Below are 19,777 nucleotides of genomic sequence, written 5' to 3' on the forward strand. Positions count from 1 at the left end.
ATTAATTAAATCAAAAAAAATTGTTGACAAAGTTTGTTTAGAATTGTTTCAGGAACAATTTTTCTTAACACAATTTTTTTCTAACTTGAAATTTTAATTTCCCACTGAACAGTATGCTACAAAAATTAATATTATTGAGGTTATATCCTTATTGTTGATTTAATCAAAAAATTATGTTAACAAAATTTGTTTAGAATTACTTCAGGAACAGTGTTTGTTAATACAATTTTTTGCTATCTTGAAATTTTAATTTCCCTCTGAATAGTATGCTATCAAAATTAATTATCTCAACGATTATTGTTTTTATTAAAAAATGTTTTAAATAAAATTTGTTTCAATTTCGATTTTGAATCAATTGTCTTAATAAAAAATTTTTACATCTCTATTAATTAAGCATCTAAGTAGAATTATGCATAAAAACGGAAAAATTATTATTTTGAGGTTATCTCCTTAATTATTGATTAAATCAAAAAAAAATGTTGACAAAGTTTGTTTAGAATTGTTTCAGGAACAATTTTTGTTAACACAATTTTTTTCTAACTCGAAATTTTAATTTCTCACTGAACAGTATGCTACAAAAATTAATATTATTGAGGTTGTATCCTTATTGTTGATTTAATCAAAAAATTTTGTTAACAAAATTTGTTTAGAATTACTTCAGAAACAGTGTTTGTTAATACAATTCTTTGCTAACTTGAAATTTTAATTTCCCTCTGAATAGTATGCTATCAAAATTAATTATCTCAACGATTATTGCTTTTATTAAAAAATGTTTTAAATAAAATTGTTTCAATTTCGATTTTGATCTATTATCTTAATAAAAAAATTTTACATCTCTATTAATTAAGCAGCTAAATATAATTATGTATAAAAACGGAAAATTTATTATTTTGAGGTTATCTCCTTAATTATTGGTTAAATCAAAAAAAATTGGTGACAAAGTTTGTTTAGAATTGTTTCAGGAACAATGTTTGTTAACACAATTTTTTTCTAACTCGAAATTTTAATTTCCCACTGAACAGTATGCTACAAAAATTAATATTTTTGAGGTTATATCCTTATTGTTGATTTAATCAAAACATTTTGTTAACAAAATTTGTTTAAAATTACTTCAGGAACAGTGTTTGTTAATACAATTTTTTGCTAACTTGAAATTTTAATTTCCCTCTGAATAGTATGCTATCAAAATTAATTATCTCAACAATTATTGTTTTTATTAAAAAATGTTTTAAATAAAATTTGTTTCAATTTCCATTTTGAATCAATTATCTTAATAAAAAAATTTTACATCTCCATTAATTAAGCAGCTAAGTATAATTATGCATAAAAACGGAAAAATTATTATTTTGAGGTTATCCTCCTTAATTATTGATTAAATCAAAAAAAATTGTTGATAAAATTTGTTAAGAATTGTTTCAGGAACAATTTCTGTTAACACAATTTTTTCTAACTCGAAATTTTAATTTCCCACTGAACAGTATGCTACAAAAATTAATGTTATTGAGGTTATATCCTTATTGTTGATTTAATCAAAACATTTTGTTAACAAAATTTGTTTAGAATTACTTCAGGAACAGTGTTTGTTAATACAATTTTTTGCTAACTTGAAAATTTAATTTCCCTCTGAATAGTATGCTATCAAAATTAATTATCTCAACAATTATTGTTTTTATTAAAAAATGTTTTAAATAAAATTTGTTTCAATTTCGATTTTGAATCAATTATCTTAATAAAAAAATTTTACATCTCCATTAATTAAGCAGCTAAGTATAATTATGCATAAAAACGGAAAAATTATTATTTTGAGGTTATCCTCCTTAATTATTGATTAAATCAAAAAAAATTGTTGATAAAATTTGTTAAGAATTGTTTCAGGAACAATTTCTGTTAACACAATTTTTTCTAACTCGAAATTTTAATTTCCCACTGAACAGTATGCTACAAAAATTAATGTTATTGAGGTTATATCCTTATTGTTGATATAATCAAAACATTTTGTTAACAAAATTTGTTTAGAATTACTTCAGGAACAGTGTTTGTTAATACAATTTTTTGCAAACTTGAAATTTTAATTTCCCTCTGAATAGTATGCTATCAAAATTAATTATCTCAACAATTATTGTTTTTATCATTATTCTAAATTGCATTTTATGTTTAAAAAATCTGTAATAAATACAATAAAGTATTATTATTTAATAATAATTTATTATAATGTTATTTGTTAGTCGAAATATAAATTTTAAAAACTCATATCTCAAGACCGAATTGAGATATCATTATGAAATAAAAAGCAGATTCGATAAAGTTTTAAATCCAAGTCTGTAGAACTTCGCAGTTACAATATTTTAAGTTAAAATTTTCATTTAATATTTTCAAACCATATTTAGGTTGGCATAATTGACGTGTTTGGTAACAAAATAAACCAAAAATTCCTAGATCTGTCATTTAACTAATTTCACACATCTGAAACATAACCTAGAAATCACATTAAAAGAGATAGTAACAAACTCACGTCTTTTTATAGTTTTTTTAAGTAACTTTATTTTTATTTATTATTTCCTTAATTCAACAGATCGATCTTAGTCTATGTGCATAAAAAGCGCATCATTTAGGTTGAAAGTGAACTCAAATATTGTAAGAAATGGAACATCACAGACTTACTTCGTTAACCATGAAACGGGATTTAAGCCTTGGCGCGAGTAAACCAAAGAAAATATATAAACCCAATTTAAATGTGGTCCGAAATAAAGATAAATCAAAAGAGTACTCTTTAAGCTGTCAGTTTAATTATTTTCATTTCTAATTAATTGTTACTTTTAGGATGATCAAGTTAGTTCAAGAACAAGTCAAACAAAAACGAGATCGACACGCTAATAGGCAAAACTTTCGCAAAGAACAACCAAAAAATATTCAAGTATCAGGGGTGTTTTCTCAAGGTTTTGGGTCTGGGGAGCGACGCCAAACAAGTGGGTTTGAACGAAGAGATTACACTAGAGATGTTGATACTCAATCAGAGACACCAAAAATTAAGAAAAAATGGACTTGGGAGGTATATTTATAGGTTGGATTTAAATAAAAAACTTTGATCAAAATAATATCAATTTTAAAATATATTGATCAATTTATTATAACTTATTTTTAGAACACAGATGATGAGAAAATGGATTATGATCCCCTTGTTAATAAAGATGATGACACATCTGAAGAAGAAGGCGAATATCAACCTATTAGATTACCTCTACATGCTAATAATGGTAAATATATACAGGTGAGTTATTGGTATCCCAGCGGTCGATAGTTACTAAATTGTATGAGAAAGAAAAAAGTGTTTTATATAAAAGTTGTTTGACTCACCACTTGCTATTATGTAAAATTAAAAGATATAGAACATCAAGTTGCCCATCAAGTTCCATATGTCTAACTTTAATAGTTTTCCTGATATTTAGAATTTAAAGAAAATTGTGTAATAAACAGAGCACGGAACTTTTGTAACAAAACGATACGATTCCCCCCTCCACTCGTTCTCAGAAAATCTTGATTAAAAGAACAGCATACTGTTCAGTGGGAAATTAAAATTTCAAGTTAGAAAAAAATTGTGTTAACAAAAATTGTTCCTGAAACAATTCTAAACAAACTTTGTCAACATTTTTTTTTGATTTAATCTATAATTAAGGAGATAACCTCAAAATAATAATTTTTCCGTTTTTATGTATAATTATACTTAGATGCTTAATTAATAGGGATGTAAAAAAATTTTATTAAGGTAATTGATTCAAAATCGAAATTGAAACAAATTTTATTTAAAACATTTTTTAATAAAAGCAATAATTGTTGAGATAATTAATTATGATAGAGGGAAATTAAAATTTCAAGTTAGCAAAAAATTGTATTAACGAACACTGTTCCTGAAGTAATTCTAAACAAATTTTGTTAACAAAATTTTTTGATTAAATCAACAATAACGATATAACCTCAAAAATATTAATTTTTATAGCATACTGTTCAATGCGAAATTAAAATTTCAAGTAAAAAAAAATTGTGTTAACAAAAATTGTTCCTGAAACAATTCTAAACAAACTTTGTCAACATTTTTTTTTGATTTAATCAATAATTAAGGAGATAACCTCAAAATAATAATTTTTCCGTTTTTATGCATAATTATACTTAGATGCTTAATTAATAGAGATGTAAAAATTTTTTATTAAGATAATTGATTCAAAATCGAAATTGAAACAAATTTTATTTAAAACATTTTTTAATAAAAACAATAATTGTTGAGATAATTAATTTTGATAGCATACTATTCAGAGGGAAATTAAAATTTCAAGTTAGCAAAAAATTGTATTAACAAACACTGTTCCTGAAGTAATTCTAAACATATTTTGTTAACAAAATTTTTTGATTAAATCAACAATAACGATATAACCTTAAAAATATTAATTTTTGTAGCATACTGTTCAGTGGGAAATTAAAATTTCAAGTTAGAAAAAAATTGTGTTAATAAAAATTGTTCCTGAAACAATTCTAAACAAACTTTGTCAACATTTTTTTTTTGATTTAATCAATCATTAAGGAGATAACCTCAAAATAATAATTTTTCCGTTTTTATGCATAATTATACTTAGATGCTTAATTAATAGGGATGTAAAAATTTTTTATTAAGATAATTGATTCAAAATCGAAATTGAAACAAATTTTATTTAAAACATTTTTTAATAAAAACAATAATTGTTGAGATAATTAATTTTGATAGCATACTATTCAGAGGGAAATTAAAATTTTAAGTTAGCAAAAAATTGTATTAACAAACACTGTTCCTGAAGTAATTCTGAACAAATTTTGTTAACAAAATTTTTTGATTTGATCAATAATTATGAACATAATCTCAAAAAAAATTTTATATATATATTTTTATATATTTTTTTATTGAGAAAATCGTTTTAGAATTTAATTTAGAACAACTATTGTATGAAATTTTCTGCCGAGAACGAGTGGAGGGGCGAAATCGTATCGTTTTGTTACAAAAGTTCCGTGCCCTAGTAATAAAATATGTCAAAAGCGACATTTTTGCCTTGAAACTATGTCAGATAATAGTCAAAGCCAGTAGGTAGATGAGAGTATCCAAAAATATTAGATACATTATACAGCGTGTTTATAAAGCTTAGTTATTCTTGATGTTTTTCAAATGGCTTTTTCTTAAGTTTTAGTTTTTTTAAAGAAAATGAAAAACATTCTGTCTTTTATTCAGAACAATAAATCCTGTTTTTAATTAGTAAAGGAAATGCAGCAACAAACTATAAACATTTACTAATCGTTGCTCAACAAGTAGGTATTCAATTAATTAGTATTTAGAAGTTGTTCAAAATGCCACCCATTTATCTCTTAAGGTATCTCTTAACATGTGAAAATTATTTTACTTTATAAAATATTAATCAAACAATAAAAGGAAAAAACTGATAAAAATAGAATATAATATTAAGTACAATAATGACATATTTTATGACACATTTTTCTTTAAATTCTAAATATCAAGAAAATTACTAAAGTAAGACATATGACATACACATCACACATTATACAGGATGTTCCATTTAAAAAACTTAAGAAAAAGCCGTTTGAAAAACATATAAAGTAACTAAGCTTTATAAACACGCTGTATATGTGTATCTTTGGATACTAACTGGCTTTAACTATTATCTAACATAGTTTTAAGGCAAAATTTGGAATTCATTTTGGAAAAATAATTGAATATCTCAGGAACTATGAACGCTATGAGTTAATAACATATACGGTTGTATAAACAAATTTAATTGTATTCATAATATGATAAAATATACAAGGTGTTTCATTAAAAAAAATTAAATACTCTCTGTTACGCCTAAATGGAACATCCTGTATAAGTGAAAATAATTTTACGTAATAGAACATGGTGAGTCAAACAACTTTTGTATAAAAAATTTTTTCCTTTCTCAATCGGTTTATTAACTATCGTCCGCCGGGATATTAATAACTCACCCTGTATACAGGGTGGTTCAGTTTTTAATCAGGAAACTTTACTAGGGTGTAGTACTTGCCAAAATAACATAGGTTCGCAACTCTTTTATTTTCGCGCTATGAGCGATCAAAGTTGAGCCAAAAATTTACATTTTATTTTTTATTTCGGCTATAAGAATTTACTAACTCCTACATCAACAATTCAAAATATAATTTTAATGTATTGCGAAAAGGCATTTGACAAGTTCAGCTAAAGTTTCAGTTTTTTATATAAATATAGGATCGTTTATATAAAAAACTTAAGTTATTTAGGTATATTTTTTTTCTTATCTTTTAGTAAAGGTTCCCGAATAAAAACTGAATCACTCTGTATATAATAATACCGAAAAAGAATAATTTATATTGATTATTATATATAATTTTAGAAAGTTTTTTAAAATCGTATCGCAATAAATCAGCACAAATATTAAACGGTGTTAAATTAAAATCCGAAAATGAATTAAAATGTTCTACGGATACTTCTCAAGTAAATAGTCTATTTAATTTAGGAAAATATCAAATTTACGATGACGAACATCCGTCTTTATCGCTAATAAAGGTGATGGTACAATTTCGTATTAATAAAAAAAAATTAAATGATTTTTCTTAGATGCCAAATTCATTGTCTGGTAAAGGTTTCGACGAAAACGATAAAAAAGTTGATTATAATTTATCGCATATGAATGAAGGGCAAATAGGAACGATAAAACTCCGACAATCCGGGAAAGTTGAGGTAAATATTGGAAATATGGTTTACTTGATGGAATCGATCGGAGAAAATAGCTTCAAAGAGGTAATTTGAAATTATAATAAAACTTTTCGTTATCATAATAATTTTTAGGAGCTTGTTTATGTTCCTGAAAATTTAAAATTATCTTTTGGTCAAGATGTTTCAACGTTAGGCAATATTAATGATAAGTACATGTTATTACCTTCTTGGAAAAATTTATTCGAACAGAAATCTACACAAAAAATAGTTACAGGGAAAAATGTTATCAAAAAGGAACTGTTATAATTTGTTTGGAGAATCATTGAGTATTTAGTTAAATTGAATATAATGGATTGTGTAGAGAAGAATGTTATCCTATTATAAGCTTCTGTTTATTTATTATTATAAATTTCTACTTGATAATAGTGTAGGATATAAATAAATATTTTTTTAAATAATTTTTTATTATTATTAAAAAATGATTTTTATTGTATTATATACTCTTCTCTTCAAATTGAATCTTTACCTCCATACTTCTCTGGACCCTTTACATCAAAAATTAATTAAGGGGGATAACTTTTTTGACCTTGACCTTATTTTCAAGGTTATATGAAGGTCACAACCAATTTTTTAAATGGCACCCTATATATTTTATTGTAAAATCTGAATTGTCAAAAACTATCACGACGAAGCTATCCCAGAGTATAAAATTTAAGGAAGAACAATATGGTTTTAGACAAAACAGATCTTCAAAAAAAGCCATAGAATTCAATAAACCTTTTCCATGTCTTTGGTGGACCTGAAGAAGCTTACCTAACTTCGTCGACGCTTTAAATTATTTTATCCATAATCAGATTGAATAGGAATGGCATTGAATCCCTGCTGTTATAGGTACTTCCTGGGTTAGATTCCCTTTTGTCTTTATGCGTGTTTTATTGTTCGTATTTAGCTGTTCAATCACCTTAATGTACTTGTAATTAGTCCCGTGTTCTTGCAGAATCCGCGTAATGTTCTTCAACCAGATGCTATCGAAGGCCTTCTTCAGGTCCACCAAAGACATTGAATGTTTTTGTTTTGTCCAAAATCGTATTGTTCTTCCTAATCTTTATACGATTATCTCAATAAAAAAATATATATATACAAATTTTTTGAGATTATGTTCTTAATTATTGATCAAATCAAAAATTTTTATTAACAATATTTGTTTAGAATTACTTCAGGAACAGTGTTTGTTAATACAATTTTTTTCTAACTTGAAATTTTAATTTCCCTCTGAATAGTATGCTATCAAAATTAATTATCTCAACAATTATTGCTTTTATTAAAAAATGTTTTAAATAAAATTTGTTTCAATTTCAATTTTGAATCAATTATCATAATAAAAAATTTTTACATCTCTATTAATTAAGCATCTAAGTATAATTATGCATAAAAACGTAAAAATTATTATTTTGACGTTATCTCCTTAATTATGGATTAAATCAAAAAAAATTGTTGACAAAGTTTGTTTAGAATTGTTTCAGGAACAATTTTTGTTAACACAATTTTTTTCTAACTTGAAATTCCACTGAACATTATGCTACAAAAATTAATATTTTTGAGGTTACATCCTTATTGTTGATTTAATCAAAAAATTTTGTTAACAAAATTTGTTTAGAATTACTTCAGGAACAGTGTTTGTTAATACAATTTTTTGCTAACTTGAAATTTTAATTTCCCTCTGAATAGTATGCTATCAAAATTAATTATCTCAACAATTATTGTTTTTATTAAAAAATGTTTTAAATAAAATTTGTTTCAATTTCGATTTTGAATCAATTATCTTAATAAAAATTTTTTACATCTCTATTAATTAAGCAGCTAAGTATGATTATGTATAAAAACGGAAAATTATTATTATTTTGAATTTATCTCCTTAATTATTGATTAAATCAAAAAAGATTGTTGACAAAGTTTGTTTAGAATTGTTTCAGGAACAATTTTTGTTAACACAATTTTTTTCTAACTCGAAATTTTAATTTCCCACTGAACAGTATGCTACAAAAATTAATATTTTGAGGTTATATCCTTATTGTTTATTTAATCAAAAATTTTTGTTAACAAAATTTGTTTAGAATTACTTCAGGAACAGTGTTTGTTAATACATTTTTTTGCTAACTTGAAATTTTAATTTCCTTCTGAATAGTATGCTATCAAAATTAATTATCTCAACAATTATTGTTTTTATTAAAAAATGTTTTAAATAAAATTTGTTTCAATTTCGATTTTGAATCAATTATCTTAATAAAAATTTTTTACATCTCTATTAATTAAGCATCTAAGTATAATTATGCATAAAAACGGAAAAATTATTATTTTGAGGTTATCTCCTTAATTATTGATTAAATCAAAAAAAATTGTTGACAAAGTTTGTTTAGAATTGTTTCAGGAACAATTTTTGTTAACACAATTTTTTTCTAACTTGAAATTTTAATTTCCCACTGAACATTATGCTACAAAAATTAATATTTTTGAGGTTATATCCTTATTGTTGATTTAATCAAAAAAATTTGTTAACAAAATTTGTTTAAAATGACTTCAGGAACAGTGTTTGTTAATACAATTTTTTGCTAATTTGAAATTTTAATTTCCCTCTGAATAGTATGCTATCAAAATTAATTATCTCAACAATTATTGCTTTTATTAAAAAATGTTTTAAATAAAATTTGTTTCAATTTCGATTTTGAATCAATTATCTTAATAAAAAATTTTTACATCTCTATTAATTAAGCAGCTAAGTATGATTATGTATAAAAACGGAAAAATTATTATTTTGAGGTTATCTCCTTAATTATTGATTAAATCAAAAAAAATTGTTGACAAAGTTTGTTTAGAATTGATTCAGGAACAATTTTTGTTAACACAATTTTTTTCTAACTTGAAATTTTAATTTCCCACTGAACAGTATGTTACAAAAATTAATATTATTGAGGTTATATCCCTAATGTTGATTTAATCAAAAAAATTTCTTAACAAAATTTGTTTAGAATTACTTCAGGAACAGTGTTTGTTAATACAATTTTTTGCTAACTTGAAATTTTAATTTCCCTCTGAATAGTATGCTATCAAAATTAATTATCTCAACAATTATTGCTTTTATTAAAAATGTTTTAAATAAAATTTGTTTCAATTTCGATTTTGAATCAATTATCTTAATAAAAAATTTTTACATCTCTATTAATTAAGCATCTAAGTATAATTATGCATAAAAACGGAAAAATTATTATTTTGACGTTATCTCCTTAATTATGGATTAAATCAAAAAAAATTGTTGACAAAGTTTGTTTAGAATTGTTTCAGGAACAGTTTTTGTTAACACAATTTTTTTCTAACTCGAAATTTTAATTTCCCACTGAACAGTATGCTACAAAAATTAATATTATTGAGGTTATACCCTTATTGTTGATTTAATCAAAAAATTTTGTTAACAAAATTAGTTTAGAATTACTTCAGGAACAGTGTTGTTAATACAATTTTTTGCTAACTTGAAATTTTAATTTCCCTCTGAATAGTATGCCGTCAAAATTAATTATCTCAACAATTATTGCTTTTATTAAAAAATGTTTTAAATAAAATTTGTTTCAATTTCGATTTTGAATCAATTATCTTAATAAAAAACTTTTACATCTCTATTAATTAAGCAGCTAAGTATAATTATGTTTAAAAACTGAAAAATTATTATTTTGAGGTTATCTCCTTAATTATTGATTAAATCAAAAAAAATTGTTGACAAAGTTTGTTTAGAATTGTTTCAGGAACAATTTTTGTTAACACAATTTTTTTCTAACTTGAAATTTTAATTTCCCTCTGAATAGTATGCCGTCAAAATTAATTATCTCAACAATTATTGTTTTTATTAAAAAATGTTTTAAATAAAATTTGTTTCAATTTCGATTTTGAATCAATTATCTTAATAAAAAATGTTTACATCTCTATTAATTAAGCATCTAAGTGTAATTATGTGTAAAAACGGAAAAATTATTATTTTGAGGTTATCTCCTTAATTATTGATTAAATCAAAGAAAAGTGTTGACAAAGTTTGTTTAGAATTGTTTCAGGAACAATTTTTGTTAACACAATTTTTTTTTAACTCGAAATTTTAATTTCCCACTGAACAGTATGCTACAAAAATTAATATTTTTGAGGTTATATCCTTATTGTTGATTTAATCAAAAAATTTTGTTAACAAAATTTGTTTAGAATTACTTCAGGAACAGTGTTTGTTAATACAATTTTTTGCTAACTTGAAATTTTAATTTCCAATAAACTATTATTATTATTATTGTAATCCCTAAGAATTGTATACATTACCTAGGTAAAGTATTTTAAGTCTTCCCAAGTATTTTACAAGGTCTATAGAACATAAGGTTACCCAATACCGATTCTCCTCCTCTGAGAGGCAAGGTGGGTCAGTGACGTAGCTGGTTCTATGAACAACACAACACCACCTATATTGTGGTACAGTCTATATAAAATATTAAACCTCGCATCGTGTTGTCACGTATAGGCACATGTATAGGCTATCTTTTATTCTGACTGTATCGAACCAGTGACGTCAATTTGCGGGGTAATAATCGATACTACAGAGGCATAGGGAATGAGGTAACCTTATGTTCTATAAACCTTGAGTATTTTATACATTAACTAAACATTGTATAGAGTACCTAAATTATACAGATTAACGGTAACATATATAAAGATAAAGTTTAAATAAATGCGCCTAAAGGGTAAGCAACTTATTAAGCAAGAACGAAACATCTCATACTGAAGTTGCTTAGTAGTTCTATAAATGAAGTATTGAGCATTATCACTCCTCTCTTTAACTAATTACAAAAATAATTGTTTGTAATTAATCTATTTATTCCTAGATGGCATCACAATAAAAATTAGTCGTAAAAAGATTATTTTCTTATCGTGTACACGTATGAAAGGAAAGCTTAAAAAATGTTATTATGATGTTTATGTTTTTCAAGCGTACGAAAATTACTGAAATAATGATTAATTTCAAAAGGAATCTTCCATTGTAATGAAGTTAGCCGCTCACAAAGCGTTATTAAACGCATTAATCGTTATATTTATGTGAATTGTGCGGGAATGAATTATATAATTAATCAAGTAAAGTATTAAAAACGTTTGTTTGAATTTAAGAAATTTATTTATTTATAATAATAGGAGAATTTTACAAACTGGCAACATAGCGAAGTGATTATATGTTCGCGGCTAAATTCAGTGTGGTACTTGTTGCGGTTATGGGTTATGTGTTTACTTACAAAATGGCATAAATTCGGAGAAAGTGCAAGACGATGAATAATTAAATTGTCGTTGAATCTGATTAATTAATTAATTTTATTTATTATGGCATCATCGTTGTGTAAATCTGCCGTTGTAAGTAGAAAACTAATAAACCACCTAATTCCGGACAGATAAGTCACTTTTGAATGTCAATGGCGATCCTGTCGAGTTCTCCCAGTTAAATTTTAGATTATCAGCCACTAATAAACCCTTAATTATGTCCATTCTAAAATCTTCGGTAATTTTTCTTAACCAAAACTGTACCAAAAAAAAATTTCTTAATTCATTTTACAGCTTAAAGTGTATCTGGAGGTAATTGACGATGTTATTAATGGAGTTAGAGATTTATTTCTTGAGGAAGGCGTCGACGAACAAGTCCTCCAAGAATTAAGAGGAATCTGGGAGAACAAACTGCGTTCTACAAAAGCTGTCGATAACCAAAGTGAAATAGATAAGCAAAGTGCAAAAAAACTTAATGATGTTGTGTTAGCCAACGGCTTCCAAAAACCACAACCACAGCAAGTGAAACAAGTTGTCGGTCAAGTTCCTCCCAATAATCATGTCCAAACGGCAGCTGTACCTCAAATCCATGATAAACAAATGGTTCCCATTCAAGTCACTTTACCTGCACAACCCGGTGGTGAAAATGCAGCCAGAGTTTTTACTATTCAAGTACCGGCTAATGCCCTTCAAGGGAATCAACTATCAAAAGTTCTTACAGGTACATAACAAATTTATTATTATTATTATTTCCCCCCTCCACTCGTTCTCAGAAAATCTTGATTAAAAGAACAGCATACTGTTCAGTGGGAATAATTGTGCAATAATTGTTGAGATAATTAATTTTGATAGCATACTATTCAGAGGGAAATTAAAATTTCAAGTTAGCAAAAAATTGTATTAACAAACACTGTTCCTGAAGTAATTCTAAACAAATTTTGTTAACAAAATTTTTTGATTAAATCAATAATATTAATTTTTGTAGCATACTGTTCAGTGGGAAATTAAAATTTCAAGTTAGAAAAAAATTGTGTTAACAAAAATTGTTTCTGAAACAATTCTAAACAAACTTTGTCAACAATTTTTTTTGATTTAATCAATAATTAAGGAGATAACCTCAAAATAATATTTTTTCCGTTTTTATACATAATTATACTTAGCTGCTTAATTAATAGATATGTAAAAATTTTTTATTAAGATAATTGATTCAAAATCGAAATTGAAACAAATTCTATTTAAAACATTTTTTAATAAAAGCAATAATCGTTGAGATAATTAATTTTGATAGCGTACTATTCAGAGGGAAATTAAAATTTCAAGTTAGCAAAAAATTGTATTAACAAACACTGTTCCTGAAGTAATTCTAAACAAATTTTGTTAACAAAATTTTTTGATTAAATCAACAATAAGGATATAACCTCAATAATATTAATTTTTGTAGCATACTGTTCAGTGGGAAATTAAAATTTCGAGTTAGAAAAAATTGTGTTAACAGAAATTGTTCCTGAAACAATTCTAAACAAACTTTGTCAACAATTTTTTTTGATTTAATCAATAATTAAGGAGATAACCTCAAAATAATATTTTTTCCGTTTTTATACATAATTATAGTTAGCTGCTTAATTAATAGAGATGTAAAAAAATTTTATTAAGATAATTGATTCAAAATCGAAATTGAAACAAATTTTAATTAAAACATTTTTTAATAAAAGTAATAATTGTTGAGATAATTAGTTTTGATAGCATACTATTCAGAGGGAAATTAAAATTTCAAGTTAGCAAAAAATTGTATTAACAAACACTGTTCCTGAAGTAATTCTAAACAAATTTTGATAACAAAATTTTTTGATTAAATCAACAATAAGGATATAACCTCAAAAATATTAATTTTTGTAGCATACTGTTCAGTGGGAAATTAAAATTTCAAGTTAGAAAAAAATTGTGTTAACAGAAATTGTTCCTGAAACAATTCTAAACAAACTTTGTCAACAATTTTTTTTGATTTAATCAATAATTAAGGAGATAACCTCAAAATAATAATTTTTCCGTTTTTATACATAATTATACTTAGCTGCTTAATTAATAGAGATGTAAACATTTTTTATTAAGATAATTGATTCAAAATCGAAATTGAAACAAATTTTATTTAAAACATTTTTTAATAAAAGCAATAATTGTTGAGATAATTAATTTTGATAGCATACTATTCAGAGGGAAATTAAAATTTCAAATTAGCAAAAAATTGTATTAACAAACACTGTTCCTGAAGTAATTCTAAACAAATTTTGTTAACAAAATTTTTTGATTAAATCAACAATAAGGATATAACCTCAATAATATTAATTTTTGTAGCATACTGTTCAGTGGGAAATTAAAATTTCAAGTTAGAAAAAAATTGTGTTAACAGAAATTGTTCCTGAAACAATTCTAAACAAACTTTGTCAACAATTTTTTTTTGATTTAATCAATAATTAAGGAGATAACCTCAAAATAACAATTTTTCCGTTTTTATACACAATTATACTTAGCTGCTTAATTAATAGAGATGTAAAAATTTTTTATTAAGATAATTGATTCAAAATCGAAATTAAAACAAATTTTATTTAAAACATTTTTTAATAAAAGCAATAATTGTTGAGATAATTAATTTTGATAGCATACTATTCAGAGGGAAATTAAAATTTCAAGTTAGCAAAAAATTGTATTAACAAACACTGTTCCTGAAGTAATTCTAAACAAATTTTGTTAATAAAAATTTTTGATTTGATCAATAATTAAGAACGTAATCTCAAAAAAAATTTTATATATTTTTAAATTTTTTTATTGAGAAAATCGTTTTAGAATTTAATTTGGAACAACTTTTGTATGAAATTGTCTGCCGAGAACAAGTGGAGGGGGGAAATCGTATCGTTTTGTTACAAAAGTTCCGTGCCCTATTAATTACACAGTGCAACAACCATTCTGGGTGGTGAAAAATTTCATGGCAATAAGGTCAATATCGTAAAACCTTCTTTTATATTTCTTTCATTATCTTGATGTTTGTTTGCTTAGTTTTTCAGTTATAATGCAAGAATCATGATGATTTCTCATTTCATTCTTCAGCAAAGACTAAGGCTTAAATAAATAATTTTCATTAATACATCCATGTAAAAAAAAAGTTGGACTAATTGAAAAAAAAAATCTCTGAAAAATAACATCTTTACTTGAGAGTTCTAGAAATTGTAACTATAAAAGAGTATTCTAATATAAGTATATAATAATATAGTGGTAGTATATTAGAGCGAGAGAATAACAAATACGAATAAATAAAAAAAAATACATATACAGGATATTTGATGATATTTGCTTGTTTGTATCGTTTTTTGTTTCGTTGCTATATATATTATTTTTGCATACTTTGATAGAGGATAAGTCTCTTTATGTGATGAACATATCAAATCATATGGTTGTAAAAGAAAAAATCTAGAAAAAATGTGTTTTTTAAAAGTCTTAATCAGCTAATTACAATCAAAGTAGGCACCGAAAACCCCCCGTTTTCGCCCTATCGGCAAAAACCGAAAATTTATTATTAATTATTTATTAATTAAATAAAAGTTAAAAATTACTATGTTTAAGTTATATTTAAATTACTATAAATAAAGCATTTAAATACATATTTTATTGAATTTAGGTAAAGATAAGAAAAAGATTGTTCACGCAAATATAATTTTTGATACCTTTTTGATCTTTCCAAAGTAATGCTTAAAAAAAGTTCACTATGTACATATAATATTATAATTTTTGTAATAAGTGTGGTACAATTTTATAGTGGTGTAAATATATATGCGTCAGGGTATATTTGCGACTTTGAAGGTTTTACTATATTGGCCAAGTACTTTCATCCTGACTTGGAATTTCTCACCCCCCAGACAATGACACCGAAAATGTTTCAGTGTTATTTATTAAAACTTATAATTAATTTAGGTCCAGTTATGTTAGCAACAATGAGCCTCCCACAAGCAATAGCATCCTCACTACTCCAACAGCACGTAAACGCGGCGTTTAGTACGCCACAAGGTCAACCTCAAGGTCAAATCCAAGCGCAGCAAACGGCAACGCAACAGCAGCAAGTGGTTAGACAAATAGCAAACAAACCTGTGATACAAAGTGACGGGCCTCAAGACTGTTCCGACGACGACGACGACGCTCACATGCAGCAGCCGGGTCCGTCAACATCCAGCGGACTGGTGTTTCAAATTGACGGCCCTATGGATACGTCCGATGATGACGAAGATGGATCCGATGACGATGACGCCTCCGAAGACGCCGACGACGACAAAGACGAGGACGAACAAGAAGTCGATGAGGGTGGACCCGAAGAAGAACCTCTTAATTCTGAAGATGATGTTACTGATGAGGATCCCACAGATCTTTTTGATACGGAAAACGTGGTTGTGTGCCAATATGACAAGGTTATATGAGAAATAAAAAATTATTTCATTTATCTTAATCCATTTGCATCGTAATTTTATTAGGTCATTATCACCAAGTGTTTTGTGCGAAAGTTACATTTTACATTTTTTGACCCTGACCTTATTTTCAAGGTTATATGAAGGTCACGACCAATTTTTTGTGTGTCCAGATTTCAATGCTCGCAACAAATCATATTTCAAATTCATCCTGACTTTGTTCGTTTTTGAGATATTTTGAAAAAACTGAAATTTGTTGATTTTAATTTTTTTTAAAATGTCGATAACGCCTAAAGTAACTACTTTTAAACTGTTACGTTATTAAGACACTTTTTTGAGACTAGCTTTTTGGTCTGAACAGAAACTAGCGATATTCATCTGTTTCCAAGTTATTAGCGCCGACTTTTGTTTTTCTTATGGCGGCCATATTGGATTTTTGATTAGTTAAATAGTCCCATGCTTAATAAATCTTTAGTTATACCAGAGATATGGACAAAAAATTATTTTTCGTTAACACGAAATTATTATCCATGCAAAAAGTCAAGGCCCCTCACTTTAGAGATCGATATCTTCGTAACCGTTCGATGGAAAAAATTGAGGTTAAGTTTATTGTAATCAGTGAACATTTCTGCGTATCACATGTTAATTTGAAAATTTTCGGGTCCGCGGTTTTTTTTTTATCGCGAGTTAAGTGAAAAAAGTACCCGATTTTTGAGAACTTTGTCTATTTGCGATTTTTTTTCTCCAAAATTATTTGACGAAAAAATTTCAAATTTGAACTGGTGGTAAACCGATGTGTTCTTAATGTGGGGCATATTTTATTTTTTCGATATTCTATGTAGTTTCGCGGAAAATCGCGGTTTAGTACGATGAGGTTATTTCGAAAACGACCTGGCGGATTTCAACACGGTTTTTACCAAAATATGTCAAATAATATCGGTTGTTAAATTCCGTTATCAGTTTTTCAAAATTAAGGCTCCCTAATTTTTTAAGAGCGATTTAATGCAATTACAAATTAAAGAGAAACAGAAATAAGCTATGCGGGGAGAGGAGGGGTTCGTCCAATCGGAACAGATGGTGTGTCCTAGACAGTACGTCGCGCCTTTATCTTACCTACATAAAGAAATAAGGCGCGAAACCACTCGTTAAGAACACATTAAAAAAATTGTTTATCATTTTTAGTTTTTCCGGAAAATGGATCAACTTTGTTTTTTTTTTTAATGGAACATCCTATATGTTATAAGATTTTCTGATAGAGCTAGAAAATACGAATCCAATGATACCTCGCCTTCAAATATTGGTTAATTAGTTTTTATGATATTAATTAGTAAAAATTCGAGAAAATTGCAGCGTGCGCAACTTTAGATTTCTCACAGGTAAATAACGAGCGGTATAGATATCGGAACGCGGTCTTTTAACTGAAATATGGAATAATATAGAGGCTGTTCCATTAAAGAAAACACAACTTGGTTTCGTCATAACTTTTTGTATATTAAATTTGTCTTTATTGTAATAGAACACTAAAACTTTTGCATTTTAAGATTTGCTAGCTATCTTACTTTAGGAGATTTCCATACATATCAGCGACCCTGTATAATAATAATTATTACGAACTAAAAACATTCGAGATTAGCTGTGCATTTCTCAGGACGGCTCTTCTAGTTGTAATACTAGATCTAGTTAACCAGCTTTATGTACAGGTGTCCCACGTATAGTTGTCCTTTAGCATTGCTTGTATTTTTTCTCTGATCGAGTTATAAAAAATTTATTAGCGATATTATTAAGTAAATTTTTCTGAATGATGCAAATGGGTTAATATTCTTGAAAGTTTTGAGTAATTCGATACTTTTGAAATATCTTTTGACTCATAATGTTGAAATTTAATGAAAAATATCGAAAAAATTCTTCAATTAAAAATTTGTGTAATTAAATTTTTTTTATTTTATAGATAACGAGGAACCGTAATAAATGGAAGTTTCATTTGAAAGATGGTATTATGAATCTGAACGGTGAAGATTACTTGTTTCAGAGAGCTACTGGTGATGCGGAATGGTGAGGAAATGGATTGAATAATAATAACTTTAATTAATTTTAATAATAAGGCCACGCAGTCATTTTCCATACATTTGTTTTTATCTTTTTTGGGAACGATAGGAACGGAAACAAAAAACTCAACTTTATTCCCTTTGATTTTTTATTTTGTTCGTTTATTATCTTGGGGCAGCGAGAAACGCGCATTGACAGAGAAATCTACGGTTTTAATTCAATAAATTTTGAGATTACTCCACAAAAAATCTTTTTTATTCTTTCATTTCTCAAAATTTATTGAATGTTGTATAAAAAAAAGTAGATTGATCTATTGTAGGGTTTATAAATATTATATATTAATGAATGATTAGTGTTATGAGTGAGCTTTGTTTATTATTCTTTATCTTAATTTTTTGTTAATTTAACAATCGCACGATTTTCCATGTCATTTTCTTTCCTTTTTTTGTTATACTTATATATATTAATTTTTATGTACATATTAAACACTTATATAAATAATGCAATCAATAGTTACTTAAACAACAAACTGTTTCAACTTTGTTCTTATTAATTTTATTTTTATTCTTCTATAAGAAAAGAACTAATATAAATGAATTTACTTATAAAGTGTAAAAAGCGAGTAAATAATTGACCTTAATTAACGGCCTTATATCACTGAAATTAATTCATATTCCTCGCCTCTAAAAAATAAAGTACTTAGGCGGGCTTGGGGGATGCTAAAATACGTCTAAAATAACTGTAATCGGGAACAAATGAGATAACTTGTATGTGTTTTTGATCGCATGTCAGCATCTGTCAATGTGTTGTTACGTCGCGCGTTACATATTTTCCAATTAATTTTTGTGTTATTCTAGAAATAGGAAATTTGTATACAGTGTAATTATGTTTGCAGAATAAATTTATTCTTGAATAACAATAGATCATTTTTTATAATTGATTAGTGTCTGAACATTATCTTTCAAAAACCAGCTTGGAGGAGGTAAAGCAGCATAGACTAAATTGTAATAACACAACAGAGCTCCTTAAGTATGGAGCTGATGGAGAACTTGAACGAGTACCAAGATAAGTTTAGATGTAGCAGATTTTTTTGACACTATGAATCGAGAAATGCTATATGGAGCCATGCAATAAACGGGAATTCATTTTAAATTAGTAAAATTAGTTAAAAATGTCAAAAACGAACTCTTTTAGAAGGTTTCTTATTAGA

General features: G+C 26.1%; 2 protein-coding genes across 3 annotated transcripts; both read left to right on the forward strand.

Annotated features, from left to right (window-relative positions):
* Window positions 1-2,435: 2,435 nt before the first annotated feature.
* On the forward strand, window positions 2,436-7,200 carry LOC111419815 (RNA polymerase III subunit C53). Its single transcript, XM_071198557.1, has 6 exons — window positions 2,436-2,763; window positions 2,821-3,049; window positions 3,143-3,254; window positions 6,420-6,592; window positions 6,644-6,826; window positions 6,875-7,200. The coding sequence occupies exons 1-6, from the start codon at window positions 2,642-2,644 to the stop codon at window positions 7,046-7,048; spliced, it is 993 nt and encodes a 330-aa protein (XP_071054658.1). The 5' UTR covers window positions 2,436-2,641; the 3' UTR covers window positions 7,049-7,200.
* A 4,764-nt stretch (window positions 7,201-11,964) lies between these two features.
* Window positions 11,965-19,488, forward strand: LOC111419814 (transcription initiation factor IIA subunit 1-like). Of its 2 annotated transcripts, none has more exons than XM_023052682.2 (4): window positions 11,965-12,166; window positions 12,368-12,794; window positions 16,037-16,524; window positions 18,470-19,488. In XM_023052682.2, the coding sequence occupies exons 1-4, from the start codon at window positions 12,137-12,139 to the stop codon at window positions 18,575-18,577; spliced, it is 1,053 nt and encodes a 350-aa protein (XP_022908450.1). In that variant the 5' UTR covers window positions 11,965-12,136; the 3' UTR covers window positions 18,578-19,488. The 2 variants fall into 2 exon arrangements, with proteins under 2 accessions (XP_022908450.1, XP_071054578.1); XM_071198477.1 differs by lacking the exon at window positions 11,965-12,166 and adding an exon at window positions 12,190-12,311.
* Window positions 19,489-19,777: the final 289 nt, after the last annotated feature.

The sequence above is a fragment of the Onthophagus taurus genome, chromosome 8 (genome assembly GCF_036711975.1).
Source record: "Onthophagus taurus isolate NC chromosome 8, IU_Otau_3.0, whole genome shotgun sequence".
In the NCBI taxonomy this organism is placed as follows: Eukaryota; Metazoa; Arthropoda; class Insecta; order Coleoptera; family Scarabaeidae; genus Onthophagus; species Onthophagus taurus.